General features: G+C 45.5%; 1 protein-coding gene across 4 annotated transcripts in view; it reads left to right on the forward strand.

The window, feature by feature from the left end:
• LOC144769158 (phosphatidylcholine:ceramide cholinephosphotransferase 2-like) overlaps positions 1 to 27,858 on the forward strand; it is a 499,022-nt gene that overhangs the window by 131,850 nt on the left and 339,314 nt on the right. For all 4 annotated transcript variants that reach the window (XR_013598672.1, XM_078653166.1, XM_078653164.1 and 1 more), the window contains exon 3: positions 10,320 to 10,437. Coding sequence is in view for 3 of the 4 variants with exons in the window: in XM_078653166.1 (XP_078509292.1) it covers positions 10,320 to 10,437 (118 nt within the window). In the remaining variant the exon portion in view is untranslated. The remainder of the gene's footprint in view (positions 1 to 10,319; positions 10,438 to 27,858) is intronic.

Consider the following 27,858-nt stretch of genomic DNA (forward strand, 5'->3'; position numbering starts at 1 on the left):
AGCTATTATTATTAGTGTTGTAACATTGACCACATCAGACAAGATTGGATTAAGATTACATTAGTAGCCAGTATATGTGAGATTGCTAGCTGTAAACAGCTTAGTGCATCGGTTAGAGCTGCCAGCAGTAAGAGAGAGAAATATGTTTTGTCAATTTGGAATGCCTCAAAATGGGATTTATATATAACAGCTGCAATGCTCTCGCAATGCCCTTTCGTTACAAGGTAATAATGTTAGTAATAAGTCTCCTCAATGGCACCCCATTTATCCCTCAAACATCACCTTTAAATATATTTTGGAAATTCTTCTAACAGCTTAGGGGTACTAAAGGTATACACATTTTCGTCTTGAATGCACACTCATTTGTGGTATATATATATTAATTCAATAAAGCACAAGCTTCCAATTAAGCAGGCAGAGTGGCACACAGAGGAGCTACTTACAGGCAGCTCGTTAGAGACACCTGGTCTAGACACCAGGATTCTTAAAGTGTATGTAACCATTTTCCTGGCTTCAGTCATTTTGCATATTCACATGCAGTTCATTTGTCAGTTTGTGATTTTGAGACTCAATTCCCCAGGCCTCCGGAAATAAACATCTGGTACAGTGGATTCACTGGTAGCCACATTGATCAACTCCTACTTCCAAATGTTATGTTATGTTATGTTATTTAAATTTATATCTAGGCGATCAGCTACCTAAAAGGGTTTCCTGGTGCCCGGCAGAAACAACAGAAGATAGGGGAGTAAAACTTACTGATTAAAAAGCCAGGTTTTAAGCGACTTCTGAAAAAGTATAACATTCATCTGTGTGCGAAGAGACAGCGGAAGAGCATTCCACCGAACGGGGCCCAAATAGGAGAAAGAACGGCCACCCATACGGGATAGTCCGATCTTTGGCACCTGAAAATTAGCCTGAGTAGTGGATCTGAGAGTACGGGAAGGCAAATAGAGATGGACTAGATTTTGCACATACATGGGAGCCATGCCGTGCTCAATTCTGAACATATAGGTCAGAGCTTTAAACTCAATCCGATTTTCAACTCTTAACCAATGAAGGTCTCTCAGGGAAGCGGAAATAGAAGCTGTTCTAGGAGTTCGGCAAAGCAGTCTGGCCGCGTAGTTATGTACTCTCTGTAGCTTTCGTATAACATCTTTATTAGCTCCAAGATAGAGGATGTTACCGTAGTCCAGTCTAGATGTAACAAGAGCCTTGACTACGGTTCTCTGAGTAGGACTAGGAAGCATCCACACAATTTTTCTCAGCCATTTCAGAATGGTGAAGCATGTTGCAGCAACCTTCATGGCTTGGTGACGCATAGATAGTGAGTCGTCAATAATAAAGCCAAGGTTGAAAACATGATGGGAAGGCTGCGGTGCTGCACCCATTTCTGTGGGTCAATGTTGTGGACCCCAGAGCTCTTTGTCTTTCCCCAGTACCGCGTATGAAAATAATGAGGAGAATTCCAAAAATATCTTTGTGCATTCAACATCGAAAAAGCCTTATTTACTGTGGATCGTTTTCCCAAATATCACCAATTCTCTTATCCACCCTTGAAACAATATGAGGTAAATTGGTAGTTTCTAAACTGTTACATTGTATTTAGTGAATCTTTCATGTTGTACAAACCAGGTTTTTCAGGATTTATGTGGGACAGATTCTCTGTTGTACTTAGTGCATAATCTCCCTTGATTCATGAGTCGTAGAGATATTCTAAGTTGTCAAATTAAACATTTTACTCCCCGTTAAAAAGTTGGACTATTTAGTGCTGCTAGGTGCTGGTAGAAATGTGCTGTTATTCAGGAAATTATTGTATAATAGGTCTTATTTATGCATAGGAACACAATCAGTGTAGTTGGTTCCAATTGTTCCTAAAGAAAACGTCCTCCTTTGCGGGACAGTAGAGGTACATCTATTCTTCCATTTAGTTTAACTTGTTTGTAATGCCCCTCTGGAAAATAATTGAAGAAATAATCTAGTGTCAACACTGTGTTGAATAACCGCAGAAAATGTTTCCTTTTCAAAATTTCCATTTCTGTCAGCTACCTGGTAGAAACAGACTGATATACAGGGCGATACCGAATGCTGTTTAACCCCAACAAGACAAAAAACTAATACTGTTTAACCCCAACAAGACAAACAACTGTTGGATGTGAGAGCTGTCTGAGATTAGACAAAAGGGAAATTAACCTTTCCCTCATCAATGATAGACAGTATTTTTGTCTATGGTTCACTGCCTACAAGTTTCTTTTAGCTGGAGCCCTTTACACATGATCATCGACATCTGTAGTCTTCAAGCCAATCCTTTCAACTCTTAGAATTCTGTTCCATCCCTGCTCTTGATAAAAGTTTTCTAAAAATCAATAGTACAATTATACTTACCTTTGCAATATCAGGGCATTCGATAATGTGAATACAAACAAAACATTTTGTTCGTGATAGTATAATATAGAACCCCTTTGGAGCTACAATCCTACCCACTTCAATAATCCTAAATCAGGTGTGTATGCATGTTCCAACTGTGCTACCGCAGTGTTAATATCCTTGGCATCTGTATCCCTGTTTGCCAAGTAACAGTTTTTACCGAGAGTTCCTGTCACTATTGAGGAGATCTCTAGAACAATCCATGCTTTTCTCCATAAATACAATACAGAAACATTTTGACCCACTTGTAATTTAATGGGGTCCTGGATCCATTCTTCTTGCTGAAGTCACTAAAAGACAGCCTCAGGAAAATGGGCCTGCCATTACCTGGATTTCCATGCCATGGTTGTATAGAGGATGAGAATACTGCACGTGGCGAAGACTTGGGTTATCATTAGATATGTTTGCAAAGTCCACTGGTGGTCGCAGCTCTAACCAAGAAAAGGAGAGGTTTATTGGTTTGTTGGAAGATTCCAACGATCTCTAGTTCTAGGAGAGTTCTAGTGTATTACTTTTTTTACAACAGAATCTGGCTTCTTGCAGATGATCATGATCTTGCCCCTCTGTCCCATGGACTCAAAATAGATGAATTAAAGCACAATTGACAAATTATCGACACTCTACCACATGTTAGTTAGTTACAACTTAAAAATGAACCATGTCGTTCCAGCTTGTTGCTCACTCTACCCTTTCCCTTTCATCTAAATCTTAACTGAAAAAGCCTTGAGTTGCATGTTAAATCTTAAACTTCTCATATAGAGGAAAAGATGTTCATTTAGTTGGTAGGAACATCTCTAGACACTAAAAGTCTCTGGAATGTTCATTGCTACATTTTCCACTTCATATGATAAAAAGTATTGTGAATGTTTTCCTCTAATGTTAGAATGGTTACAAAGGTCGAAGAGATAGTTTACTAAGGTGCCGCTCATTTATCGATTCCTTCCTGCCTGCTACAGAGGATCGTTCCTGGATGCTTTGTTTGCCTGCTTGCTCCCTGAGGCTGACAGCTGGTGTGAGCGGTCCCGCAGTCGGCGGACAGTCTACACGCTCCCAGCCTGATTTGCCCAGGTGGAGGACTTTTGCGTGCACTGAGCCAAAGGAGCCTACCGGGGGACTGCGAGGCCCAGCATTCTCCACTGCTCACAGCTGGTGCCTCTTCCCCCGGCGGCCACGCCCACTGACTCCAAACTTTATTACCTTTCGCGACACCCGCTTCGCGGGTGCCGCTCATTTATCGATTCCTTCCTGCCTGCTACAGAGGATCGTTCCTGGACGCTTTGTTTGCCTGCTTGCTCTCTGAGGCTGACAGCTGGTGTGAGCGGTCCCGCAGTCGGCGGACAGTCTACACGCTCCCAGCCTGATTTGCCCAGGTGGAGGACTTTTGCGTGCACTGAGCCAAAGGAGCCTACCGGGGGACTGCGAGGCCCAGCATTCTCCACTGCTCACAGCTGGTGCCTCTTCCCCCGGCGGCCACGCCCACTGATCCCACGGATTTTAGTATTCCAAGTTTAATCGCGACGCGGGACGCGCACGGGACGGAGCTCGGGGCGAAGACCGGGCAAAGAGCGGGCCGTTTGAGGCCGTTCGAGAACGTGAGAGACCGGACCGGGCCACCACACTAAGCCCTGCCTATATGGACTAACACTGTATGTACTCATTCTACTTATTGACATTGAGACTAACATTGTTACAGACTTTCTACAAAGACCTTGTGAATTTAATTCATGATGAAAACGAGGGGTAGTAAACAAAAAAAAGGGGGGGTTGGCGAGCACCTGTTAGGCCCCATGGACGAATTTATCACTAAGGCAAACTCGTTCATAGATCAAAGTATTAGTTTGATCGAGGACAGAGTATCAATCGACCTTGCTATTGCAAGGCGATCATCCATGGGACTATTGGCGGTTGCAAGAACGCCCGAGACAGGTGGCAATTTCGCACAATTACCACAAGGTAATAATAGGTTTAGCCTTACAAACGTCGTAGATCTTTCAGCCTCCCAACTCTCCTTATCAACCTCAGACACGGATTTAGAGAAAACACCTGAAGTCCCACCCGATCATACCCCAGAGGAAGTAAGACAAGCAAGAGGGAGGAGGGAGGGGGCAATTAAGAAAAGAAAGGAAAAGGGCGAAAAAATAATAGTTAAAGAAACAGCTGAATTAGCTGAATTAACTGAAAACTTAAACACGGTTGGCCCAACTTCGCAAACAGTTGACGAATTCAACTGCCATGTTTTGGTACACCAATCCCCACGCTATACACCAGACATTACCACTTTAGGTTCCCCTGTCCTTTTATCCCCCAGCAAAGAACTAGAATTAGTTGATACCTCAGATTTAATAACTCAAATAGCTGGCCTACTTAACTCACATTTTCTCCCCCTAGAAAGTAGATTGTCAAATATTGAGAAACAACTTTTTAAGCTTACGAATCCTCCAAAAATAAACCTGATTCAAGGGCCTCAAAAAACGGTGACAAATAAGTTGCCTGCTCCTATTCCACAAAAGAAAATTACAACTTTAGCGTGCCCAATTCCTAAACAACAAACAACAGCAAAGGCCCCCACAGCGGAGAAACTTCTTTCTAAACCTACAATACCTATACCCCAGACTAATACGGTCACAAAAACACCAGCCCTAAAAACACCAATCCTAAAAACATCAGCCCCAAAAACACCAGCCTTGAAAATATCAAACCCAGTAATAAATAAAGGAGGAGCCAGAGGAACACACGAGGGTAAAGTCACCGTTAACATGCCACCTGAGGCATGTCCATTCGTGGTTGTGATGACTGGCGTACCAGAACTGGTGGGGCAGGGCGTAGAACCTAATTGGTCCCTAAAAAACAAGGCGCAACATTGGCTAACTACCAACCGCCCGATCCCTTCTAACTGGCCAAGTAGGATGCTAACGGTATGTAGGGCCCCATGGGTAGGTCATGGCAAGAAAACAATACAGGGAGATTGTATTGTAATCACTTTTGAGGACCCCACAGTAGTTGATTACATCTGCTCTTTGGAATATCATAACTCAAGTGCTGGGATAGATACAAAGCGTCTTTCCTTTTTCTATCCCTCAAGACATCAAAATAGCTACCTCCAGGAATTTGATAGTTCCTGGCGTAAACCAGTCCCCCAGCCATGGGAATTTGACATCCCCAGACCTAAACTGGCCCTGCGATATAACGATTATGATAGCTCCTGGCGGTCAGTGGACCCCCATTACCAGAACTATGGGGGTCCATGGCAGATCATGGGTCCACGGAACAGAGCCAGAGAGTGGGAGCATTGGGGTGGGCCTTCACAGAGACCATATAGACCCCCCCCATAGGGAAACACCACACTGGGACAGCTGGTCGGGTATACCGACTATGAATCGGTTCAGTGGCCTAGAAATGGTCGACTGACCACTAGCAGAAAAGGAAAATATCGATCAATCCATCTTACCCTCAGCCCCCATAGGGACGACTATTTTAGGGTCAGAGGAAAAAAAAACACAATTCTTGTCGGTTATCTTTTGGAATACTGCAGGCCTCCGCCCCAAAATTGAGGATGGCTCCGCTGCTCACTTTCTAGAGGAAGGAAAAATAATTTGCCTACAAGAGACATGGGCTATAAATGAGTTACATCTTCTGGGCTATAAAACGTACTTCACCCCAGCCCTCGCAAGTAATGTGGGTAGGCCTAAGGGGGGCCTGGTCACCTACATAGCAAATACAATAAAAAACCTGAAGGTATTAAAAGTAGAATCCGCCCCAAATTTTCAAATACTTTGTCTATTGGCAGGGAAAAAAGTAATAATTATTCTAAAACATTTTTATAATAACTTGGAGGATGACTATTTTTGCATCACTCTTTTAACAATCCAGGAAAAAATCGCCCTGTTTCGACAACCGTACGAAAAGGAAGGAACACTTCATTTACTATGGGGAGGGGACTTTAATCTACACCCTTGTCCGCACGTGGGTAAACGGAGTTGTGGGATAGTGGATGAGTATGACATCCCTCTCACGCACTTCCCCCACGTAAGGACGGGGACAGCTATGAATAACCTCCTTTTAGACTTAGAACTGTCAATAGTAAACAAAACAGGCTCTACTGGGAATCTCCTAGACCCAATGTATCTAGGGAGAGGTCATCAGACCACCGTCGATTACATCCTTTTGACGGATGGATTAAGACATCTAACCAGGGATTTCAAAGTTATGAAAAACACCCTAAGTGATCACTCTGCCCTCAGGTTGGATCTTTATCTGAATGATTTAGAAACTCAAACGGCAACTATAGCAAACACCCTATCCCAAAATAAGATCGAGTTGGGAAAGGAAAACGGGTATACTTTGAAATGACAAAAGATCGATCCCATTCAATTAACTGATAAATTGATAAATACAACATACCCTAACATAAAAAAAATGCCTAGATCTCTCAGTGGATGATGGGGTGGTTCTTGAAAACTTCAAGATAATACTAGAAGAAACAAAAGGTTTGTTGACCAGAAATTCTAAATCAGCTAAGCCAACCTTACCAGGATGGTTCAACCACGATTGCACCGTGGCCCTAACCAACTTAAAAACGTCCCTTAAACAACCACATAGAGTCCAACAGCAAATACAACAACTCAGGCTCCAATATAACAAGGCAAGGAAGCTGAGAAAACAAGAGCTAAAACAAGCATTATGGGCTGATCTCCATAAAAGCTCACTTATGAAAAATAGTGAGTCCTTTTGGCGGTTAGTTAAGACCCCCTTCCTATCTGATCCCGACAGTCCTAAGATCGAGGTTGCTATAGAAGAGGAAATCTGGGTAGAACACTTTTCAAAAATATTTAAAGTAACATCTTCGAATGAAGGGCTAGACCACCCTCTTTCCCCAGTTAAATTTCCAATTCCTTTACAATTTGACATATTTGATGTAACTCAGGCTATAAAATCAAGCAAAGGTGGTAAAGCACCTGGCCCCGACGGGGTGCCAGTAGACCTTTTTAAGCACCTTCCGGACCTATGGGCCCCTATACTCACAAGAGTATGTACCGTGGCTGCAAAACTGGGTTTGATGGAGTCCTGGTCCAAATCCATTATGGTACCAATCTTTAAAAAGGGGGACCGCCAGGACGTCACATGTTATCGTCCAATTTCATTGTTGGACTCTCTGGGCAAAGTAGTTGGCAGAACGGTACTTGAGCAGCTCCAGCAATGGGCAGACGATAGGAACATTATATCTGACCTACAGTTTGGATTTAGGGAAGGCTTCGGAACTGTAGAACAGGCCCTTAACCTAAGTATGATCGTGTCTAAGTACATCCACGCAAAGCAGGGGACAATGTATATGGTATACGTTGACCTGTCTGCTGCGTTCGATTGCGTATCTCATGCAAAGCTATGGTCTCTCTTGAGAACCATGGGGGTGGATCCCCCCCTCTTGGATTTCTTGAGAGAATTATATTCTGAGGCTTCTGCAAGAGTGCGCTACGGCACAAAAGGGGAGCTTACCGCGTCCTTTGGAGTGGAGCGGGGAGTAAGGCAGGGGTGTGTCCTGGCCCCCTTTCTCTTCTCGCTGTACACCAATGGATTGGAGGGGGAGATGTTGAGAGGGGGGCAGGACCTCCCAAGACTGAACCAACGCTTGATCCCCGCTCTACTCTACGCGGATGATGCGGTCATCCTGGCCCGCACACCAACTGAACTCCAGAAGTCCCTGACTAAATACGCTGATTTTATGAGGGCTTTAGATCTACATGTAAACGTTAAAAAAACATTTGTCATGGTGGCTGGTGGAGGACGAAAACGAACAAAAAATATTTACTTAAAAGAACAAAAACTTGAGAGGACCCACCAGTAACCCTACCTGGGTATAATGATTGACGAAAGATTAAACTGGAAGGCAGCCATAGAGGCTAGGAGGCATCTTTTCAAGAGAGCAATCGCAGCACTGATGAGCTTCTCCCAACGATTGGGAAAGAGACCACAAGTTGAGCTGTTAAGAATTTATGCCGCAAAATGCCAGGCAATTGCGCTGTATGGTGCAGGGGTATGGGGGCATACAGACGTTGGCTCCCTCCAGATAGCTGAGAACTCTTTTTTGAGATTTCTCCTATCTGCGCCAAAATGCTCCTCTATCTACGCCTGCCATATGGAATTAGGAATCCCCTATATAGAAGACTTGATAAAGGTTCAGCCTTTGTTACTTTGGAGACGCATTTGGGTCTCGGACAAAAATGTGCTGACCAAACACATTTTAGAGGATTCCATGGCGCTGGACCGCGCGCACAAAATAGCATGGCTTACTTATGTCAGGCACTTTTTCTCAGACCTGGGTCTAGAAAGGTACTACCTTACACCGGATAAGCTAACAGAAATTACAAAGAAAGAGCTGAAGCAAGTAGCCCTGAGCCATTTAGAGACTCTTAGGATTACTCTGGTATCAAATAAACAATCTGCGCTGCATGCAAATATGGTACAGCTCACCTTCCAAATCCAGCCTTATCTTACACTAGAGATCAGTACCTATGATAAGATGCTCTTGACAAGGTTCAGACTTAACCTTTTTCATAGGCTTGTAGCCTTTCCGGTAAAAAACACATGGGAATCAACATTGGCTCTCTGCCCATGTGATGATATGTCGCTACAGTCCTGCATACACACAATATTGTTCTGTAAATATTTTCATATACACAGAAAAATGTGGTTATTTCCCCTGTTAAAGCGCTGGGGCTTTAAACAATGCCGTCCCGCCATGCTATGTTTACAAATGTTAGATTCTGAATGCACTTGCTATCATGTTTTAAATTTTTAAAAATGTATTGTCAGGCATAGGAATAATCTTTAAAAGCTGGAACTACTTAAATGAAACCTATTCCTTTAACATTATAGAATCCTCTTATGACAGACTGATATTTTTTAAATATGTAAATGTGTAACTTGTGTTGCTTCTTTTATGGTTTTGTAATGACAGAAGCCGAATAAAGAAATAATTATTATTAAAACAGTGAACTTTTTGAATGATTAACATATGTTCAAAACACATTTACAATCCAAAGACGTAAGGGTTTGGATAATATGGCAAATCTACCACACAGGCAATGTTGGAAATTCCAAATCCAATGTCTCGACTTTTAACCTTAGGTAGTGGAGGAGATTAGCTACGGGTCTAGGGTCCTACTTAGAATGCTTTCTCAGGCTTGGCAAGCAAGAAGCTAAAGCACGGTATTACTTCTAGAAGAAGCAAAATGATATGTTTGTGCTAAAGATTGGTATTGGCAGTTGTTTAGAAATACAATTAGACAGCAGAAATCGTAGTAGAGATGTACTCAGACATTTTGACATTTTTCATGTAAATTTGTTGCATCAGAAATAAATGTTGGCTAAGTCACTGCAGGCTGCTTCTACTAAGCCATTTAGCGGCCTCAAACCCTGCGATTCACAAAACCACGGGGTTTGCTGGTGAAAAATGACCTTTTGCTATTTACTAGACCATTTTTGCGATTTGTAAAGCCTATTCCATCATCCCAAATCGCAAAAGTAGTTTACCAACTCATTCCGAATGATAGAAGGCAGCATGAAAGGGAAGCCCTCTATACGATCTAACAGTGGTTTGTTACCCACTTACAAGGGTTAGCAAATAATGACCTGCCAAAGCATATTAATTAGACAGGACGTCCTGCAACCTCCTGCAACTGGGTATTTTGCAACAGGACCTATTGGTAGATATGTTGCATTTCATAATCTGATCCAGGTTGCAAATAGTGCACAATTTGGGACCACTTTTCAAGACCTGCCTGATTGTTAATCTGGTCCTATGTTTCATATCACTGACAGGCATGTAAATTGTACTTCTTACAATATAGCACATTTCAGAGTCATTTATTCAAATATATTTATCTCATGTTTTTCAGATCAATTGTTGGACGTCGTTTTTTGTTCATTATAGGCACTCTACATTTATACCGGACTTTGACCACATACGTCACAGTTTTGCCAGTCCCTTCTCAATATATAATATGTGAGAATAAGGTAAGGGTTTTAATCTGAGTTTAAGCATCGACATATAGCGTCTCGTCCAGACATCCTTAAAAATACAAACATAAGCTGTTAGTATACCCAGAGCTGACGACGCACCATTGCAGATGAATTCAATTTTTGATACAGTTGGCTTACAGTATTTTTTGCTTTGGATGTCTGTTTGAGATGTGATTCTGGATCCGGTGCCGGGAACTTGAAAGGAGAAAGCATCTCTTATCAATAGGTCGAATATGTTGCTGGGGTGGAACTAAAAACTGCTAACTGAAACAAAATGCATTAACACCTTTGTTCCATTTTCTGTGTTATTGAGTATTTTTATAAGACGTGCATGGTATTTTATCGGAAATAACTCATTTGGTAGTTGTCAAGGTATCTATTTTCCTCTTCTAGCTGTTTGTTGTCCAGCTATCACCATTCCACTCAATGCCATCTCAAATTTAAGTTTGCATCTGGTCCGAAATTTATAGATGAATGAATCTAACGAAGGCCTGTTATTGGCGCAAAGCCAAGTGTATTGTGTTATGTAGAGTCAGTGCCCACTGAAGAAGGTATAGGGGCGCTTTATGGAGGTTTCTAGTTTGGGAAATGCTCTTCCTTTGGTGCCTTGCATTCCTTCTAATCTTGAAAAATATAAGCACTGAGGCGTAGGCCTAGTATCCCATACAGCACAAAATGCCCCTCCCCCACCGTAATCATTGGACCTCAGCTTGTGCTAACCTGTACAGTAGGGGCCTCACATCTTATACTGGTATGCTATAAGGATATAGTGTCAGCATGCAAGAATATCTACAGTACCTTCATCCTGGCCCGTGAGTCCACTAAAACGTCCCATTGTGTGCGCACTGGTAAGATAATGAAATATGCACAAAGAGGCTCTTTCTGCCTCATTTGCAAGTTGTTTTTCACAATTCCCCTGTGAAAACAAGGCAAAATATAACTATATAGAACCACTACCCATTCATTTAGGGACATATAAACACACATTGTGCCTCACACTCTCAAACTCTTGAAAAGTAAACACACTATGGTCTGGTAACTTTCTTCCTCTCTGCTACAGGCAGGAGTGCCTCCTCCCTTAGTAGGGATGTATACTCAGAAGTGACCTAAACCTACTCTGGGGAGGTGTCGCAACAGGCCCGGCTCCAGGAATTTTTATTTTGGTGGGCCAAGGATGCTTTCGGGTGCGCCATTGCCGGCCCAATTTGTTGCTTCTGGAGTTAGTCTACAAGCCATAGATTACATCATATCTACTTGCAAACAGTCAACAAGATACAAGGATTGCTTCTGTGTGTATACAGAGCATGTGGAGAGCTATTTATTGGCGCCCCAACACTAGCCTCTTTCTCTGTAGATACTTTTACTACCATCCTCCAACAGTGCACTCCATCTCTCTGTAGCCCCTCCCCCTCATGACCTCCTCCTCAGACTCCCTCACTACCACCCTCCACTAGTGCCCCTCATCTCTCCGTATCTCCCACCCTCCCCCAATGACCTCCTCCTCGGATTCCCTTACTGGTACCCTCATCTCTCCAAAGCCCCTCCCCCTCATGACTTCATCCTCGAATCTCCTCAGTACCACCCTCCAACTGCACCCTCCTCTCTCCAAAGGCCCTCCTCCTTATGACCTCCTCCTTAGATTTCCTCATTGCCACCCTCCACCCGTGCCCCACACATTACCCAGTGCCAGAGAGGATTTCTCCCCTTCTCCATGCACCTGTACCTGCACAAGTGGGCGGGCACACAACCCACCTTCCTAAAAGGAGATGCGTGATTGTGGGTGCCTGTGAAAAAAAGCCCAGGCCCAATCACCTCCTAGAAAAATAAGAAAAATAACGTTCAAATGAACGTTTTAATTGCTGTGGCCATTTGCATTTGCTGTTGCCCCCCTGACGTCAGGGCCACGGTTCATGTTTGGGTGGGCCAGGCTCATGTTTGGGTGGGCCTGGCCCACCCGGCCCACCCGCTAGAACCGGACCTATGTCGCAACTAGTAGATATGAGCTGGTGTGAGATTAGATTCTCTTGATATTCCGTTTAGGTCCACTGAAGTGTCAGCTTATTCCTAGAATTTCTGACAAATAGGGGGGTACCTTGCCGTTGATCAGGTCTTACTCTCTACAAGGTGAGACAGACTTTGACCTATTTCTACCTAGTGTGCTGAACTTGTCCGCCTAGATTTGTTGCACTTAATGGTGCTCATGCTACTTGCGTAAATAATACACGGATATGGGTTCAGTAATTCCTCACCATGCTCTTTACTTCTATGTGCTTTGTGTGGAAGAGCTTTTTTGACTTGAGTATTATTTCTGTTTATTTTAACAAATCATCACTTGTTCACATCAAACACAATTCAGCCCCCTTTGAGCAAAATTTATCTTTCCTTGGGTACCATAGCCTCCTTACACAAATTGTGTAATCCTATTCAGTGATTGGCTCCTTTGTTCTTGTTATACTAAGAGTAAATAATATCTTGGTACATTAAAAACTCCGACGCCCTTTGGTCCGGCAACAGTCTCTGTCTGATGGTTGGATTAGAGTAAGATTGATTGACTGATAATGAGTGAAAATGAGTAGGACTGAGTGAGACTGGTTGACAATGAGTAAAACTGAGTAGGTCACAGTATGAGTGAGTCAGAGAATGAGTGAGGAAGAGTGGGTCGGAGTCAGGAAATGAGTGAGAAAGAGTGATTGCTCTGAGTGGTACTACGCGGGAATAAGAGAGACTGAATGAGACTAGGGGAGTCACAATGAGATTGATTGAGTGAGAGCGAGTGGGTCTGAGTGAGAATGAATGAGATTGAGTGAGGCGAAGTTATTCTACCTAAGAAAGAGTGAGACTAAGTGAGTGAGTCAGGGTGAGAGCGAGGCCGAGTGAGTCAGAGTGGGACTTTGTGAGCCCTGAGTGAGCCCCCCTCAAACCCACTGAGAAGTCAAAATGTCTCACTGGAATTCGAGTCAAATCCATCAGCGGTCACCAGCCGTCACTGGTTCAACTACATAGTCTTGTACTCTCACTTTTACGTTGTCCTGCCTTTCCTACTACCTCCCACCCCAGACTCTGCAGTGGATGTGGGGTGGGCACATTTGATTGTCCTATCTAAGTTGTCCTTCCAATTCTACGATTTCTGTGGGTATGGACATTAAATCTCGATTTGATCAATGCGTAGAATCAGAATAGATGGAACAACCTAAAAAAGGAGGGCTAGAGGGGATGATAAGTAGGGTGAGGATGGGTGGACAAATTTGAAGTGTAGTTCTCTTTTCTTTAGAGCAGGTGTTTCATTGTCTTTGGAGGTTCAACAGTTCGTCCTGACTAGTTCAGAAACGGTCGCTCCCTGTGTCCTGCTCCTGCGAGGTATCGTCTACATTTAACTCATCAGCTGCTTTGTATTTGTGCTCTGCCTTTTCTAGCGCCTAAGCTCTCTACATAGCGCTGCAGCGCGAGTGCCATTGCGACGCTACTGAGACATTTAAATAGCTCCTGGGGGACTATTTACACGGTGCTTCTAGATCTGGGCATTGCAACGCTCTGGGGGCATTGTAGTCACGGCGCTTTGATCTGGAACCCTGATTCGAGGAGCGCGATTGTGCAACTAGCCTAGTCAATTTCCTGAGCCCCAGCCTACCTCCAGTTTCGTTTTTCCCTACGCTGACGCCATATTACGCTTGTTGTTGTTGGTGCCTCAGAGCCTGGCCCCCACAGCCCGCCCCGCCTCCCTGCTGACCCTCCCTCCCACGAAGTACATTGCCTGCTCTGACCCCGCCTGCGCTGTGACCGTCCTGACTAGTTCAGAAACGGTCGCTCCCTGTGTCCTGCTCCTGCGAGGTATCGTCTACATTTAACTCATCAGCTGCTTTGTATTTGTGCTCTGCCTTTTCTAGCGCCTAAGCTCTCTACATAGCGCTGCAGCGCGAGTGCCATTGCGACGCTACTGAGACATTTAAATAGCTCCTGGGGGACTATTTACACGGTGCTTCTAGATCTGGGCATTGCAACGCTCTGGGGGCATTGTAGTCACGGCGCTTTGATCTGGAACCCTGATTCGAGGAGCGCGATTGTGCAACTAGCCTAGTCAATTTCCTGAGCCCCAGCCTACCTCCAGTTTCGTTTTTCCCTACGCTGACGCCATATTACGCTTGTTGTTGTTGGTGCCTCAGAGCCTGGCCCCCACAGCCCGCCCCGCCTCCCTGCTGACCCTCCCTCGCCCCCTCCCCCTCCTCCATATATGACATATGCATTCTCGCGCAGCGATAACGCGCAGCGATCGCGCTCCTTGCGCGCCGAAGGTGCGCCAAAGGTAAGCCCGTCTACGCCCGTCCGCGCCTGGACCGCGCCCAGCGCCAGTCCCCCTGCCCCTCGCGCTGCCCAGGCCCCCCGCGTTACCTACGATGCCGCCACCCTCCTAGCCTTTAACCCCGGTCGCGCCCCCAACTGCGTCCAAGCCGCTCCTGGACGCACCCATGGACCATTCTCCTGCCTCTCCTGCAAATTTAGCGGCACCGACAACATCTCCGCTGCGACCACATCACAGATTACCGACCCCAACCACCTAGAATGCATCCTTCTCAACACCCGCTCGGTCCACAGGCACGCCATTGACCTTTGGAACCTACTAGACACCATCTCTCCTGACGTCGCCTTCCTAACGGAAACATGGATGAACGCTTCCTCCGCCCCTGACATCGCCATCGCTATCCCTGATGACTATAAGATCACACGCAAGGACCGCACAGACCATACAGGAGGAGGAATCGCTATCGTCCATAAGAAATCAATCCGCATCTCAACCAGCTCTGACGCCAACCTCGCTAACTCCGAACACCTTCACTTCCAGATCCACATCGACCCCAAAACCACACTCCGAGGCACTCTCCTCTACAGACCACCAGGACCCCGCGCAAAATTCAGTGAAGACATCACGGACTTCATCACCCCACACGCGCTCCCCTCCAAAGACTACATCCTTCTGGGAGACCTCAACTTCCACCTTGAAAAGATCAACGACCGCAACACCGCCACCCTCTTGGACAACCTCGACAACCTCGGACTTAAACAACTGGTCACTTCCCCCACCCACATCGCAGGTCACACACTCGACCCCATCTTCACCTCCAGCAACCATGTCTCCTTCAGCCACACTACGGATCTCCTCTGGACTGACCACAGCTGCGTTCACTTCACCTACAACAAGCCGAAACCCATCATCCACCTCCAACCAACTCTACAAAGAAACTGGAACAAAATCACCACGGAGCAGATCTCCACATCGCTCCTTCAAACCTCCCCAGCCCTCTCTTCTAACGCCAACGAAGCCGCCTCCAACCTCACCCTCTGGCTATCCAACACCGCCGACACCTTAGCACCACTGAAAAAACGTCAACACAAACTTGGCATCAAGAAGGCCTCATGGTTCAACGATGACCTCAAGAATTCCAAGAAACTGTGCCGCTCCCTTGAAAAGGCCTGGAAAAAAGACCCATCCACCAACACCAAGGACGCCTTCAAAAGCGCCATCCGTACTCACCACCAACTGATCCGAAAAGCCAAGAAAACAGCATTCAAGGATCGACTTGACAACAACGCCCACAACAGCAAGGAACTTTTCAACATCGTCAAGGAATTTTCCAACCCCTCGGCCAACTCCAACGACATCACCCCCTCTCAAACCCTCTGCGATTCCCTAGCCTCTTTTTTCCACAACAAGATTGCTGACATCCACAACAGCTTTGACAACCAACCCGGAAGCCAACCCACCCTACCATCAGCTGACCATCTTCCCCTCGTTAACACCCTTAACGCCTGGAACCCAATCTCCACTGAGGACACCATCCGCCTGATGAATTCCATCCACTCTGGATCCCCCACAGACCCATGCCCTCACCACATCTTCAACAAAGCAGACTCCATCATAGCTCCGCACCTCCGAGACGTCATCAACTGCTCCTTCAACTCCGCTACCTTCCCAGAAGACTGGAAACACGCTGAACTCACCGCCCTTCTGAAAAAACCAACAGCAGACCCCACCGAACTCAAAAACTACCGCCCCATCTCGCTCCTTCCATTCCCGGCCAAAGTCATCGAGAAAGCCGTCAACAACCAGCTCGCCGCCTTCCTCGAAGCCAACAAATCACTCGACCCCTCACAATCTGGCTTCCGAGCCAAACACAGCACTGAGACCGCCCTCATCGCAGCAACAGACGACATTCGAACTCTACTGGACAATGGAGACACAGTCGCCCTCATCCTCCTCGACCTCTCTGCAGCCTTCGACACAGTCTGCCACAGCACCCTTTTACAACGCCTCAGAAACATCGGAATCCAAGGAAAGGCACTGGAATGGATCACCTCGTTCCTCACCGGAAGAACCCAGAGAGTCCGTCTCCCACCATTCAAGTCTGAGGCCTCTGAAATCATCTGCGGCGTACCACAAGGATCCTCACTCAGTCCCACCCTCTTCAACGTATACATGAGCCCCTCGCGGCCATCGCCCGCCAACACAACCTCAACATCATCTCTTACGCGGATGACACTCAACTAATCCTTTCTCTCACCAATGACCCCAGCACCGCCAAAACTAACCTACACGAAGGAATGAAAGAAGTTGCCGAATGGATGAAACAAAGCCGTCTAAAACTAAACTCAGACAAAACAGAAGTCCTCATCTTAGGTAAATCTCCCTCTGCATGGGACGACTCCTGGTGGCCGGAAGCCCTCGGAAATGCACCCATCCCGACAGACCACGCACGGAACCTTGGCGTCATCCTGGATTCTTCACTCTCTATGAACAGACAAGTCAGCGCCGTATCCTCTTCCTGCTTTAACATTCTTCGCATGCTCAGAAAAACATTTCGCTGGATCCCCACCGAAACAAGGAAAACAGTCACCCATGCCCTGGTCACGAGCCGACTGGACTACGGAAACACCCTCTACGCAGGTACCACCGCTAAACTCCAGAAGAAACTACAACGAATCCAAAACGCCTCAGCCAGGCTAATATTAGACATCCCACGCAACGAACACATCTCTGGTCACCTTAAAGACCTCCACTGGCTACCCGTCAATAAGAGGATTACTTTCCGTCTGCTTACCCACGCACACAAATCACTCTACGACATCGGACCAGATTGCCTCAACTATCGACTGTCCTTCTACACCCCCTCCCGCCAACTTCGCTCTTCCAGCCAAGCCCTCGCCACTGTACCTCGCATCAACAAGACCACCATGGGAGGCAGATCCTTTTCATACCTGGCTGCCAGAACATGGAACTCACTCCCCGCTTACCTTCGCCTCACCCAGAATCACCTAGCGTTCAGAAAACAGCTTAAAACGTGGATTTTTGACAAATAATCCTCCTCCCCTTCCTAAGCGCCTTGAAACCCTCTGGGTATGTAGTGCGCTATATAAATTTTATGACTTGACTTGACTTGACTTTTCCTCCATTCAAAAATATACTACCCTCACCTTTGCTCGAAATAGAGTTATTAGTTGTGGGTTCAAATCCATCCTCTTCTGTGATGGAAGTTGTATTCAGCTGTCTCTAATCTGCATTCTGCCATTCCTGTGAGCTACCTAAAAGCTCTCTAAAATTCTTGTCCAGATGATGAGAATGACCCTTCTTACTCCGCCTACTGATTAGAGAGACGCCGATACCCTAATGCAAAAGTATCTACATATTCGTTTGCGACTGTTCGCTTTGTGTGTGATGCGGAGAACCTCGGAAATGACCAGCCGTATTCTGTGTATTGGTATTTGCCTGCACTGTTGCCATGTACGCAGTTGTTCTAGAATTGTCAGTAATATTTTCCCTACAAAAGGCTGAGGTGATTCTTTGATGGCTTGAGCAAATTCTGAAGGTTATTGTAGACTCATCCTCTTACGAGGTATTAGGGGATCAAAAGATTTAACATGTACTCTTTTGGCCATTAGGATGAGAAGGCATTAATGTGTACCTTGTTAGAGCAAATGCAGATCCAGTGGATCTTATGCTGTCGTGTAACAGTGTGTCATCAAGTAAACTCCATGTATATGTACTGAATGTAAGACGTTACAATGCATACATTTACAATGCATGCCTTTATAATGCAGTTTTTACATCGCTACATCCTTTACAACGCATACATTTACATTGCATGCCATTACAACACATTTTTTAAAACTACATTTACAACACATTCCATTACATGACATTATACCCTTACAATACATACCATTACATTGTATTTAGGGTAAGTGTTGGAGAGTGTAGGGGTAGAAATTACCATTTTAACTCCAGGGGTTGCAACAGTAGGGTAAGTGTTGTATAGTGTAGGGGTAAAAATTACTATTCTAACTCCAGGGGGTGCAACAGTAGGGTAAGTGTTGGATAGTGTACTATGCGTTGTAATGGTATGCATTGTAATGACATGCGATGTAATGCCTGCCTTGTAGTGACACGCGTTGTAGTGTCATGCTTTGTAGTGACATGCAATGTAATGGCTATGTTGCAGTGACATGTGTTGTAAAGGATGTTGCAATGTAATGACTGCGTTGTAAATGTAGTGCAATGTGATGACTGTTTTTTCCTGAGGTTGTTTCCCATATGTACTATGCAAGTTAAGCGCTAAGTGTTGAGGCTTTTTCAGTGTACAAAGAAAACGTCTGTGGTTGGCCCTAGTAGTAAGATGGTGAGAATGTCAAACCACATATGACACTGGTCATTTGTGAATTCAAAAGGCATTTCAAATACCGGCGCTGCACCTAGAGTACAAATACATTGAGAATTCCTTGTGGCATCGACTGTAATGAGGTAATTAGTTTCTGGGAAGTTCAGTGGTTCACCTCAAGGTGCAAAGGTAGATAAAAGCATGGCCTGTAAAACAGACAACAGAGGTATCCTAGGAGTCTAAAGTGAGTATGAATGTGAAAACAGTAATAACCATTAGCAAACTGAACTTCAGGCATCGAAATGAAAATGTGTCAGATCTGGGAACCTTGTAGCAAGTGGTGCCCGATAAACTAGGTGCTACTGTAAGAATGTTGAAATGCTTATTATCTCATTTTTAATGTTTGGTGTACAAGGATTAGCAAGGTTACACATGAAGGATTACTCCCGGTGCTAAAGACGTATTTGAAAACAACACATAGTTGTAATGTCCAGTCAGTGTCCTGCTTTATGCTGCATTTTTATTCAGTTGAGGTTCTGTAGTCTAGTAAAATGCAAAAGCTTCACAGTTAAATATATTTCTAGCATGAGGGTACAATCCACCTGCTGTAAAATTTGCCTCTCAATCTTAGTGTGCATGTAGAGACAATACATGGATGCCTGCTTGATTGCAGGTGTGTCTGGCTTGCGCAATCACTTCTGAATTTTTTGGAGTGTATCTCTAAGGCGCATATGTCCTGGTTTAGAGTGTAGTAGCACATATCTTGTGCCACTCCATGATCGTGAAGTCATAAACTGAGAGTTTGTGCTCAGAGTACTGATGCTGGGAGAATTTGGACATGGGCAGAGTGTTTGGATCAGGAGTTTCTACTTTCAAAAGAGGTTATCCACTATTAGGGTATCTTTCATAGATTCGCATGCCTGAATCATTCCCCGTTGTTGGGATGGGAGTCCCCGGTACATAAGAAAAGTAATGTTTCACTAGACATATAGAGAGATAGGCCAAAAGCCTCACATTAGTAATATATCCACGTTCTTTTGTAATGAGGACCAATCTCTAGAGAACAACCAATCAGCTATCACCACCCTCTGGAACCTTCCCTCAGATTTTCTACCGCACGTCGTGCTAAGGGAGTCTCCAGTGATTTCTGCTCAGCTTTTCCTTGTTTCTGGAATTCAAGTGTTTTTTTCTTAAGAATTACTTCTTCTGAGTGAAGTTCTCTTTATCTTCATGTCAGATACTCCTAAAAAAGGCCTTTTTAGACCCCGTGCTTCCTGCAATAAGAAGAGGTTTCATGTCGATGAACAACATAAAGACTGCCTTTACTGTCTATATCCGGACCATTCATCAAAAGACTGTAAGGTATGTCGTACTTTTTCATCAAAGACCCTTAAAGACCAGGAGAGACGCCTTTTAATTTGGCTGCAGAAGCTGAAAGACAGAGAACACTCCTTGTCCTCTGAGGAGAGTGAGGGCTCAACAGAGTCTTCAAAAACATCACAGAAAAGGCCCAGAGATGCTTCTCCAGGTCCTTCGTCGCAGCCCCCTCAAAAGAAGACGCAGAAAAAGTCTTCAGAGGCAAAACTTAAGGCTTTACCAACCAAGGTTCCTCCACCGAGGATTTTGCACACCTTTAAAAAGCCTACTTCAGCCCCGTCGACGACGACAACAACAAAATCTCCCTCTACAGCTGTGGGAGTAACCTTGTCGACAACAGTCTCTACATCCTTGGCGTCCTCAGCATCGACCTCGTCGACGACGACGTCTTTGTCGACGGCTGTTATGCCATTGTCGTCAACGGTTAAGATTAAGAAATTGCCATCGATGTCCAAGTCAGCGTCGACGCCCCGCTCGACGACGAGCGCATCGACGAGTACGTCAACGAGGAGTGTTCCGTCGACATCTCTCTCATTGTCGACGACGGCGACTTCGTCGACGACGGCTCCGTCGACGGGATCTTCGTCGATGTTACCTTCAGATGTGTCTGTCGGTGTTCCACCATCGACGACGACTACACCGACGACGGCCTCGTCGACGACACCACAGTCAAAAGTGGAAAGTGCGTATGTTCACATCAAAGTCACAAAACGCACGCTGACGCCTTCCCTTACATCACCTAGCAGGGTCCAGCCATTACCTCCGTCTCACCTTTTGGACGAGAAGGAGGATTCAGACGACGGCAGCATGTTCAGAGCTGCAACAAGTCCCTCTGAACTTCATGTCAAGTACCAGGACGAACAAGACGCAGAAGATCAGGCATATTATCCAGACAACAGCCATCTTCGCCAACCACCCATTGTTTGTCTGCCTGTGTCTTTGGTTTCTGACCTCCAATTTTTAATTTCCGACTACAAGCAGGGATTCCCTACTTCTGCTCCGTCTCCTACCTCAGTTCTCTCCCCGCCGCCAAGACTACAGGTTCCACCTCCACCTCCACAGTCTGTGCCTGTCACAATACCACCTCCACCTTCCACGGATGATGAGGAGGATGATCAACAGGAGGAAGGATAGGTTCATGATTCCCTATCAACTCATGATGAGTGGGATGATTACGTTATCCCTTTCCCAGCGTCTCCGGTGCCTCCTCAAGCAGATTCACCTCCTGAGGATATTGGGGGTTTTCATAATATCTTGGAGAGGGCTGCACAGCATTTCCAGATTCCTATGCCTTCTCACCAGCAGGACTGTTTCCTTTACGACTTTAAGGAACCTTTTAAGAAATCAGTGAGATCTGTGCCTATCATTGACTACATCTGGGAACAAGGCGTTACAATCATGCACAATCCATCTACAGTCCCCCCAGTGTTGCCTCGTCTGGACAAAAAGTACAGAGCTACAGACACTGCTCCAGTCTGCCTGACTGGACATCCCAAGCCTGATTCCGTCATCACTCAGGCAGCTCAACAGAGGTCTAAGAACCCTTCTGCTCCGCTTTCCGCCCCTCCGGATAAGGAGGGCAGACGCCTAGACAATATTGGGAAGCATTTTTCTTCCATGTCTGCATTTACAGTGCGTGCGTCTAATTCTTTATCGTTACTGGGGTGCTACAACAGGCAGATGTGGGGGGACATTGCACCATACTTGGGGGCCCTGCCGGACGACTCAAAAGAGGAAGCAAAGAAGATCTTGTTAAGGGGCAAACGTTCGGCTTCCGAAATCATCGATTGTGCGATGGACATCGCCTCTACTGGTTTCCGCCAACCGGCTGGGGCTGTTGTCCTCCGACCCCAAGGTTGGCTTAAGGTGACTACGTTCTGGACGGAAGTCCAGACGAAAATTCTGGACATGCCTTATGATGGTCAGCTTCTTTTTGGCACTCATATTGACGAAGCTCTTCAAGGCATAAAAAAGGATACGGACACGGCCAGGACTCTGGGTACCCTTCAATTTAAAAAAAAAAACTTTTTGAGGCTCAAGGGGTAGATGAAATCTTCCACTAGAGGGAACTACCAATGATATCGGTCTTCCTATTCCTCCTCCAACCAGCAATATCGGCCACAGTTCTAACAGCGCCAACAGCAGCAATCTTCATTCATTAAGTCCTCCTTTCGCGGAAAGGATTCCTCCCGGTGTCAATAACTTTTCTCTACCGCCGGTCTCCATTTCCTCTCCACCCTATAAAGTAGAAGGAAATATTTCACATTTTTTACACAATTGGAAACAAATAACAAATAACAACTGGTACAATTTGGAGACTGGAGTTCGTTCAGACCCCTCCTCGGCCTATGCTTCACAAAAATCTGCGCCATTTACTCCTGGAAATCTCACTAATGATCCAGAAAGGAGCTATAGACTGGGTTCCTCTTCGTCAGCGGTGGAAGGATTTTTATTCCTGTTTTTTCCTGGTGCACAAAAAGGAGAAGTAATGGAGACCAATCCTAGATTTGAGAAGTCTCAACAAGTTCTTAAAGAAACAATCGTTTCGCATGGTCACCATTCAAGAAGTGCTGCAACTTCTCAATGCAAATGACTACTTGGTATCTTTGGATCTTCAAGATGCCTACTTTCATATCCCTATCCACAGAAATCACAAAAAAATTCTGAGGTTCACTGTGGCAGGCAGACATTACCAATTCTGATTCCTACCCTTCGGACTCAAGTCAGCCCCACGCATTTTCACAAAATGCCTTTCTCCAGTGGATGCATACCTCAGGCAACAATGTCACCAAGTTTTTCCCTATCTCGATGACTGGCTCCTCAAGGCACCTTCTCTAGATGGCGCGAACAGATCTTCCAACGCCTGTCTACAGCTTTTCAGTCACCTGGGCTCACTCTCAATCAGGACAAGTCCATCCTCCAATCTTCTCAATGGATAACTTTTCTGGGTGCTATTCTCGATACAAACCAGAAAAAAGCTTTCCCGTCACAAGAGCGACAGTGCAAACTTCTTCACTTGGCGAAACGCATAAGATCCAGGAAGTTCCTACCAGTACGCCTGTTCAAATCCCTTCTCAGGCTGATGTCATCCTGTATTCTGTTGGTTCCCTACTGTCGCCTCCACATGCGTCCTCTCTAGGAATCACTCTCCACTCAGTGGATTCAAGCCGAAGGATCCTTCGATGATGTCATTCAAGTGACCCCTCAGATGGTCACTGCTCTGCAGTGGTGGACTTGTCCTCGGAATCGTTCTCAAGTTCTGCCCTTCTTACTTCAAGCCTCTCCACAAATTATCACAACAGATGCGTTCCTGGAGGGTTGGGGAGCTTTCCTCCAAGAACTCTGGATCAGCGGAAAGTGGTCTCCTTCCGAACGGAAGATTCACATAAACCTCCTCGAGCTACAAGATGTTTATCTGGCCCTCCTGACTTTCTTTCCCAGGATAAAAGGTTCTCCAGTGCTTGTCCAGACAGACAATACTACGACAATGCACTACCTAAACTAACAGGGGGGTACTCGTTCACTGCCACTCTCTCACGAATCTCAAAATATCTGGAACTGGTTGCTTCAGCACAACATTTCCCTACAAGCGGAATATGTTCCAGGAGCAGACAATGTGCTGGCCGATTCACTAAGCAGGCAGCAAACAACATGTCACGAATGGGAGTTGAACCAGCGGACTCTCAACAGCATATTCTCTCAATGGAGCACCCCTCTCTTGGATCTATTTGCCACCCAGCACAACGCCAAATGCTAAAATTTCGCAAGCTGGCATCCCCAACGGGGATCTCTAGGGAATGCATTTTCGATAGCATGGTTCAACGTCTTTGCCTACGCTTTTCCACCAATTCCCCTGATTTCCAGGGTCTTCAGGAAGTTAAAGGCAGAACCCTGCACGCTAATCCTGATAGCTCCAACGTGGCCTCACCAGCATTGGTTCACGGAGCTTCATCTTTTCTCCCTGGAACCGCCGATTCCTCTCTCCTCACAATGGACCGGGAACAAGTCCAACATCGGATCCAGCATCTCTCAAATTATCGGCTTGGCTCCTGAGTTCCAAGAGTTCCATGGCCTAGACATTCCTCCAGACTGCAGGGCAGTTCTGGCTCTGGCTCGAGCCGACAGTATGAACAAGACATATTCCTTGAAATGGAAGAGATTCTGCATCTGGTGTAAGTCTGCGAATCTATAACCTCTCTCTTCTTCTCCAGGGCAAATATTGCCTTACCTTCTCCATCTGATGATTTCAGGTCTTGCTCACGCCTCTATTAAAGTTCACCTGGCAGCAATATCCCATTTCAGGAGATCTTCTACAGGCCCTTTGCTTTGGTCAAGTAGACTGATTAAACAATTTCTCAAGGGTCTGTTTAGGACTTTCCCTCCCGTAAAGTCTCTACCTCCAACTTGGCAACTCAACATACTTCTTGCTCAGCTTATAAAAACACCCTTCTGAGCCAATACACTGAGCCGATCTCAAGTTTCTTTCTTGGAAGACGGCACTCATTCTAGCCCTTACATCTGCAAGACGAGTAAGCGAGCTTCATGCATTCTTGATTCAAGACCCTTTTCTTCAATTCAAACATGATAGGGTTATACTTCGGACAAATCCCAAGTTTTTACCCAAAGTCCCATCGGACTTTCACCTTAATGAGCGTATAGTCCTATGAACCTTTTTTCCAAATCCTCAAACGGCGACAGAAAGAGCTCTGCATTCACTGGATCTTGAACGCTGCCTTAAATTCTACCTTGACAGGACAAAGACGTTCCGCAAATCCAACCAACTCTTTGTAGCTTACAGTCTACCTAGGAAAGGTTTTCCACTTACCAAACAAAGTATTTCTCGGTGGATCTCTGGAGCTATTACATTCTGTCACCAACAAGTGGGCCAACCCTTGCACTCCATGGTTCATGCCCATTCCACTAGGGCGATTTCTACCTCCATGGTACTTTTGCAGGTGTGCCTATCACAGACATTTGCAGAGCGGCGACATGGAAGACGCCACATACATTTGCCAAGCATTACTGCTTGGATACGGAACTCATGAAGGATGCTGCAGTGGGACAGGTGGTGTTACGTCATCTATTTCATTAGAGGTGAGCCTTCTTTTCATCCCACCATCCTTTCTTTTTACACGCACATTTCTCCATTGTGTTCTCTACTGTTTTTCTTTCATTGCAGTTTGGTACTTTATGTTTTCACAACGATATGTTATTATCTGGTGAACTTGTACATTCTGTGCCATTCGAAATGTGCTTATCATTGCTTACTACTCTGATTCAGGCATGTGAATCTATGATAGATACCCTATTACTGGATAAGAAATGCGTTACTTACCTGTATCTGCAGTTATCCAGTATTGGTATCTTTCATAGATTCACATGCAACCCACCCACCTCTCCTGGAAGGGCTCACCTAGTTTTCTCAGTGATACATCTACTTAGCACTGTGCTTACGAAAATCTGAGGGACTAGAGCTCCTTCCAGGAAGGTTCCAGAGGGTGGTGATAGCTGATTGGTTGTTCTCTAGAGTTTGGTCCTCATTACAAAAGGACCTGGATATGTTACTAATGTGAGGCCTTTGGCCTATCTCTCGATATGTCTAGTGAGACATTACTTTTCTTATGTACCGGGGACTCCCATCCCGACGACGGGGAATGATTCAGGCATGTGAATCTATGAAAGATACCAATACTGGATAACTGCAGTTACAGGTAAGTAACGCATTTCTGCTTGACTTTGTGGGAGCCCCCGCAGGACAGTCTTAGCCAAAGTGGTTTGATGCCAGTTAGAGAAAATAACTAAAGAAGAGTGAGGTCTCCACAGGTGTGATTTGGGGAGTGACACAGCCTGTCGAAAGTAGGTGCTCCCAGTCATGCATGCAAGATTGCGACTACCAACTCCTCCTTCACAGTATGAATTACTAAAATGGTTTCCCACATGTCTATGTGCGCGGGGTATGTGCCTGATTCCATCAAGGCAAAAACTCTTCTGTGAACAGCCCCTGCAGTAGTTATCTATGGCCTGTCAGGACTGGGAAGCACAAAAGTGGTACTTCGGATCGGCAGAGATTGCTGCTGGGCATAGTCCATTGGGGCACAGGGTCAAGACTGATTTGCATATGGGTGGGTCCAAACTGGAATGGCATGGTGAGCAAAAAAAACGATGGATTTAGGCCCATATCTCTGTATTGGGGTAAATGTATGACATTGTTCTGCATTCTGTCCATCAATTGCTCTTTTTGCATAGTCCTGCAAAGCAGAGTCATAATAAGCACATAGCAAAGCCCACTTTCTGAAAGTAGCATTTCTACAATAGTAATTAGAAATTTCCTACACCAATAAGGATTTATCACCTCTTTTCCAATCATGGCAATGCTACTCCTTTCAGATCAGAAATTACCACGTATCAACATGTAAGGGAAATCCCAATTCTAACCTATGAGAGGAGCAGCATTCACAGCTGTGAGAAACCAAATAGGCTGTTTTTTCACTACCAGGACATGCTACACAATGAAGGCACCTGCCCTACCTTTTACATACACAGCACCCTGTCCATAGGGCTAAATGGAGCCTACCTTAGGCACAGCTCACCCCTAGTAAAAGGGGAGTTCCAGGCTTGGCAAGTACCTACTGCCACATTGACTTGGCATTTTTAAACTGCGCATGCAGGCACTGCAGTGGCAGGCCTTAGACCGGCTTGAAGGGCTACTTCTGTGGGTGGCGCAAGCAACAATGCAAGCCCACTAGTACCACTCCATCTTGTGAATTGCAGCCTACCTGTGCCCCAGATTGCAGTGAGCAGAGTCCAGGATGTGGTAATGAGACAGACTAGTGCTGTATCTTCCCAAGACAAAAAGTTGTTTAAAAAACGATTTTCCCTTTCTGTGTTTACTGTCTTTGCATGTGGTTGTTACAGTTTAAAATTGTAGTTTCGACCTGCCTGTGATTGCATATTTTATCACCTGTTTTGTGTTTTAAACTCGTGGTTATCCCTGCCCATGATTGCTTGCATTTAACGTGTTGAACTGTGGGATTTGCAGTCCAACCTCTGTAGTTTGTCCCTCTCATTCCTTGGTGACAAATCAGTTTTCCCTCCACATTTCTCCTTTGCTCTGTGCTAAGACTTGTGTGTTAAAACAGTGCACCCCCAGCCACCCTTTTGTGTTCTCAAACCAGTGAGGCCAGACCCCCTAAGCCCCCCCCAGCAACAGGGATATTCTACATCAGAGGGTGCTTCTGTGAGCTGTTTAAACTATATTTACTGGGGCCTGTGCATTTCGTTTTTTGGCCAGCAGGGGGAGTAAAGTTTTATTCAAACAGTATTGTTAGATTTCGAGTTAGTGAAGCCTTTTCCTGAAGAAGTCCAAAGTGTGGATTGAGCCTGTCTGTCTCCT

This window comes from Lissotriton helveticus, chromosome 7 (assembly GCF_964261635.1).
Source record: "Lissotriton helveticus chromosome 7, aLisHel1.1, whole genome shotgun sequence".
In the NCBI taxonomy this organism is placed as follows: Eukaryota; Metazoa; Chordata; class Amphibia; order Caudata; family Salamandridae; genus Lissotriton; species Lissotriton helveticus.